Here is a 5,858-nt window from a genome sequence, read left to right on the forward strand (position 1 = left end):
GGGGGGGGTAATCATAAAATAAATAAATAAACTAACCCCCTAGCTCCAGAGAGCCATTGTAAAAAGCTAACTGTTGTTCATAGCCAGAGGTGCCGGCTGAAAGCAAACAAAACCATTGTTAAAAGTTAATCTCTACATGCTGACAGAGTCGATGGCTGTCAGTTCCCATTTCTTTAGACTTAAAATTTTATATTTCTACATTTCTATTCCTGACCCTTCAAGACCTTGTCTCAAATATAAACAAGAAACAACAACTAAAAGGCTTTGTCGTTGCAATACTTTTATTTTTAGCAGATGAGCCTGGCAAATGTATCTTGCACTACTATTTTCTGGATTTGTCTCTGTTCTTTCAGAATGGCAGTTCGGAAAACCCTCCTCCCTCCTCAGCCTCCTGATGTGGCTAGTCCTCGAGTAGAAAGTTCTTTGCGGAGTGCATCCGGGTCACCTAGGCCTGCAGGGTGAGCTCATATATTATCATCATTCTTATTTTAAGTTATGTATCATTGTATAGTAGATTTTAACATGACCAACTTCACACTTTGGGGGGCGGGTGTTTTGATTTTTTTCCTTTTTTTTTGGTCCCTCTTTGCATAATGAATGGCTTTTCCAACTTCATGATCTGGGCACCTTCTCAACCTTGCCTTTTGCCATTTGTAACTTATAGAATGAACACACTCCTAATAGCTAACATACCTTATAGCGTTCTAATATATTTAAATTAGATCTTCAAGCATATAACATGGAGCCTGCATCGTAATAAACACCCAGTTCTTACTTTTTATATATATATGGCATTATGGGACAGGAGAGCTGGCTGTCCATAAACTACCTGCATCACAAATATGAACACCTGAGTTCTGATCCTCAGCAGCCACGGAAAAGCCAGGCACCAGGTCCTAGGTGACAGAGGCTGCCATATCCCTGAGACTTCCCAGCGGGCCAGTCTAGCCAGCATGAGTTAGGGTAGCGTTAGATTGCTCAGCAGTTAAGAGCTCATACCGCTCTTGGAGAGAAGTTTGACACCCGTGACCCACAGTCTCCTCTAACTTCCCACATAACTAAAATTATAAACACAGTATAGCTGAGCTATGTTGTACACACCTTTAATCCCAGCATTTGGGAGGCAGAGGCAGGTGGATCTCTGTAGCACAAATCTAATTGGTCTTAATAATAAAATCCCAGAGTCAGATACTAGGGGGTGAAAGCTGAAAGGTCAGAGAAGCAGAGCAGCCAGCTACTAGTTCTTACCTCTATGAAATCCTCACACTGAATGGGGCATCCTGTCTCTTCAAGTCCTTAGACTGAATGCCATGAGCTCCTGCCTCCTCCCACCCAACATATCCCTTCCTGTCTCCTTCCCTAGTGCTGGGATTAAAGGCTTGTGACTCCCAAGTACTGGGATTAAAGATGTGAGCCACCACCACTTGGCTCTGTTTCTCTCTGAGACTGGATCAATCTAGTGTAGCCCAGAGTGGCCTTCAACTCACAGAGATCTGTCTCTGTCACCTAGTGCTGAGATTAAAAATGTGCCACCTTTAGCCGGGTGGTGGTGGCGCACGCCTTTAATCCCAGCACTCGGGAGGCAGAGGCAGGCGGATCTCTGGGAGTTCGAGGCCAGCCTGATCTACAAGAGCTAGTTCTGGGACAGGCACCAAAGCTACAGAGAAACCCTGTCTCGAAAAACCAAAAAAAATTAAAAATGAAAAAATAAAAATGTGCCACCACTTCCTGGCCTGTATATCTAATTAGTGGCTTAGCTCTGTACTCTGATCTTCAGGCAAACTTTATTTGTTACAGCACAGACAAAATATCACCGCAGATCTCTTACGATTGCAGTTGGTCTATAAACACTGCAAAAGGGGAGTGGTGTGGCTGGATGTCTCAGCGGTTAGGAGCGCTTCAGCTCTTGAAGAGTTCCCAGCATTGACATGGGGGTTCCAGAGGATCCAATGCCCTCCTCTGGCCTCTTTAGACAGTCATGTGGTACATTTACATATATGTTGGAAAATAGTCATACACACAAAATAAAGATGAATAAAGTATTTTTAAGTAAAAAAAAAGTAAGATGTCAACTGATCAAAAAGGGCACCTGATGTCACCTCTGACCTCCACACAGACATGCACATGTCCTTATGCCCTCACATATATGTGTGTGCACATGGTATACATAGACCACATAGATATACAAAATGGCTTCATAATCCAGACATGATCCCAACACTCAAGGTGAGACAGGAGAATCCCAAAAGTAATGTTAAAATGTTGGGGAAAAGTTACCAGACAAGATAAAAAAAAATTTAAAATAGGAAAAAAATCAAGTACAGTTACAGAATCATTTGTGTTCCTGAGTTTTGGACCAGTCTGACCAATATTGTCAGACTGTATTATGAGGGTGGAGGCATTTCTTTTGGACTGGGGGGACAGCTTAATAGTTGAATACTTGCCTGATATAAATGAAGCCCTGAGTTTGACCCCCAAATTCCTCAAAAGTTAAGTTAATAAAACTTTAAAGATAAAAACTCAGGCGGGGTCAGCCAGGAGGCTCAGTGATGGCCCACGTAGTACAGACAGGACTGATTCCTTCAAGCTGTCCTCTGACTCCACGTGTGCGCCATGACACTCGTGTGCCCCCATAATACATGTGTACCAATGGCACTCGTGTGTACCCCAATAATACATGAAGATTTTTAAAATACGTAGGTCTGGGGAGAAGGACTCAGCACTTAGGAATACTTGCCACTCTTCTAGCAGTCTGTTGGCTTCTTGCACCCACATTGGCTGTTTACAAATACCTGTAACTCCAGTTCCAGGGAAGATGACACACAAGCGAAAGATAGTCTTCTAAAAATAAAGTTAAAATTAAATAAAAGCAAATTAAATTGGAGGGTGTGTGTGTGTGCATATACGTGTAAACATGTGTATACTTAAAGTAGAAAGTCAAAATCATCCTGTTCCCATCAACTTTACCAGTCCAGCTTTCCACAAAAATGTTGATTGATAACACAATAATTGTCCTTCCATGCCTTTTTCTGTTTATGCACATAGATAATTTGGTTTTGGACTGGAGTTGATGTGTTTCCCAGGATTGTCTCCAATGCATGGGGTCAAGTGGTCCTCCTACCTTAGCCTCCCAAGGAGCTGGATCTACACATACCCACTACCCTACACAGAAGTTTTACAAGTTGTTTGTTTGCTTGGGGGTGTTTTGTTTGTCTATTTGTTTTTCAAGACAAGGTTTCTCTGTGTAACAACCTTGACTGTCCTGGAACTCACTCTAGACAGGCTGGTCTTGAACTCACAGAAATCCTCCTGACTCTGCTTCCTGAGTGCTGAGACTAAAGGCATGTCCCACTAATGCCTGGCAGTTTTTTTGGGGTGTTTTTTGTTTTGTTTTGTTTTGTTTTTGCTTTGGTTTGGTTTTTTATTGAGCTCTATATTTTTCTCTGCTCCCCTCCCTGCCTCTCCCCTTCCCCCTGCCTGGCAGTTTTATAGGTTTTTAAAACCAAAGTTTATCTGATTAAACTATTGGGTATTGTGTACTTTTTGTTTAATAATAACTTGGCATGTTTCTGTATTTAGATATGCTTCTTAAACCTCATTTAGGAAGAAAATTTATAGATTTGCAATATCATTTTAGGATCTGGAGACATAGTCTGCTAACTAAAACAGATGTTTACATTGCCTCCACCTTATTTCTTTTGCATGTGAGAGACATGGGGAACCTACCCCTCCCCCAAAAAAAGCACAAGTGTAAAAATGGAGACAAGAGTGGCAGAATGAATAGGTAGGGCTTTACAGAAAGATTTCTAGAGCAGAGATTTTAACAAGTAAAAGAGATACATACATGCTCCCTGGTGTTTACTGTATCAAGAAAAGAAGTGAGAAGAACCAACACAGTGGAGGGATGCTATCAGTTGTCACTGGGGACCTTCATGCAAGGTTATGACATGTCGGCCATACAGGGTGAAACTGTACAGTGATCTTCAACAATTGACAGGAGTGTTTGGGGCCAGGCGACGCCTTTAATCCTAGCACTCAGGAGGCAGAGGCAGGCCAATCTCTGAGTTTGAGGCCAGCCTGATATACAAGTTCCAGGACAGCCAAGGTTACATAGAGGAATCCTATCTTAAAAAATTAACAACAAAAAGTGTTTGGGAAGTCGGTCGGGCGTTGTAATGCTTGTAACATAAGCATGAGTACCTGAGTTCAGTCCCCAGTGTCCACATAGAAGCTAAGACGGTGTACATGCCATCCTACCACCTGGGAGGTAGACAGGAAGATCCCTAGGGCCTGATGCCCAGCCACTATGAGCCAAATCGCTACACTCCAGGTTCAGTTAGAAACTCATCTCAAAAAATAAGAGAGAAACACCTAAAGTCAACCCCTAACTTGCATGTGCATGTTTGTACACATGTACGTGCAGTCCCACAGATACGTGTGTACACACACACAGTACTCTTATTAAAAATACTTGCAGGGATGTAACTTAGTGGTAAAGCACTTGGTTGGTATATGTGAAATCCTATGTGTGATTCCCCGTGCTACCAAAAAAAATTAAGATATTATAAAAATACTAAAAACTGTTTTGTCAAGTAAGGAAATGAGAAAAACTAGTAACGCCAGTAATTAATGCAGCGTAATTTGAAGCATCAGACACAGTAGTTGAAGCAGTGCTTGCTCCCTCTTTATCACTGGAAAGCAAGAGTTGGCCTGAACTTTGACAAGTGACCATGCTCCCTTCTGACAGGATCCGCTCTTGACATTTTTTAGCCTTTGTATTTTTAATATTGTAAAATAGCCCTGAATTCATTGAATGGGGAGGTTGTTGCCAGCATCACTTTTGGGAAATACTTGATGGGTTTGTCAGAACTGCTCGCTGTCACTGCTGCTTGAACTCTGTACAGGTTAATATCCACACCTGGGCTCTTCCTCACTGACTGAAGACAAGACAGCTGTAGGCACGCTGACTTCTAAACTGATAGTCTGCCTTTACTCACAGTAAAGGGGTTCTCTTCATTTTCCTTGTGACTACTGTTTTCTTGTTTTTTCGTGCGGGGGGGGGGGGTACATGCTATGCCATGCATGTGGAACTTTAAGGACAACCTGGGGGGTCGGACTTTACCTTCTACCTTGTTTGGCGACAGGCTCTCTTGTTTACTGCTATTTATCCCTTGAGCTCGCAGGAATCCTCCTGTCTCCATCTTCTACCTTGCAGTAGGAGAACTTGAATTGTAAATGAACGCTACCATGTCCCCTTTGCTTGGGTTCTCAACTCAGGCTCTCGCGCTTGCAGCCGTCCATCCCCCACAGCCTAACACCACCGTCTTCTTCAAGTCGCTGCTACTATCTCCACACGCTTGAGGCCAGAGGAGCAATTCCTAGAATTGCCACAAAACAAATAAGAAGGATGCTGGGCGGTGGTGGCGCACGCCTTTAATCCCAGCACTTGGGAGGCAGAGGCAGGCGGATCTCTGTGAGCTCGAGGCCAGCCTGGTCTACAAGAGCTAGTCCAGGACAGGAACCAAAAGCTACGGAGAAACCCTGTCTCGAAAAACCAAAAAAAAAAAAAAAACGAAGAAAAAAATGCCCCTTCAAAACCCAAACAGCTAGAAAAACGTAATATCCATATTACCTTTTTTTTTTAAGAACCTAAATGACCGTGGCTTTGGTTCTTGTTTTTTCTTTTTGCTCACTTGGATCCTAATTAGTAGTAAATATTTATTGCAGCCAGAAATGATTTTATGTTTCTAGAATAAAAGGTAGTATTCAGCCGGGCAGTGGTGGCGCACACCTTTAATCCCAACACTCGGGAGGCAGAGGCAGGCGGATCTCTGTGAGTTCGAGACCAGCCTGGTCTA

General features: G+C 42.9%; 1 protein-coding gene across 4 annotated transcripts in view; it reads left to right on the forward strand.

Annotated features, from left to right (window-relative positions):
• The window catches only part of Sap130 (Sin3A associated protein 130), a 66,210-nt gene that overhangs the window by 40,479 nt on the left and 19,873 nt on the right, over positions 1–5,858 (forward strand). For all 4 annotated transcript variants that reach the window (XM_005355854.3, XM_026783537.1, XM_013349604.2 and 1 more), the window contains one exon: positions 354–458. In XM_005355854.3, coding sequence (XP_005355911.1) covers positions 354–458 — 105 coding nt within the window. The remainder of the gene's footprint in view (positions 1–353; positions 459–5,858) is intronic.

The sequence above is a fragment of the Microtus ochrogaster genome, chromosome 18 (assembly GCF_000317375.1).
Source record: "Microtus ochrogaster isolate Prairie Vole_2 chromosome 18, MicOch1.0, whole genome shotgun sequence".
NCBI classification, from domain to species: Eukaryota; Metazoa; Chordata; class Mammalia; order Rodentia; family Cricetidae; genus Microtus; species Microtus ochrogaster.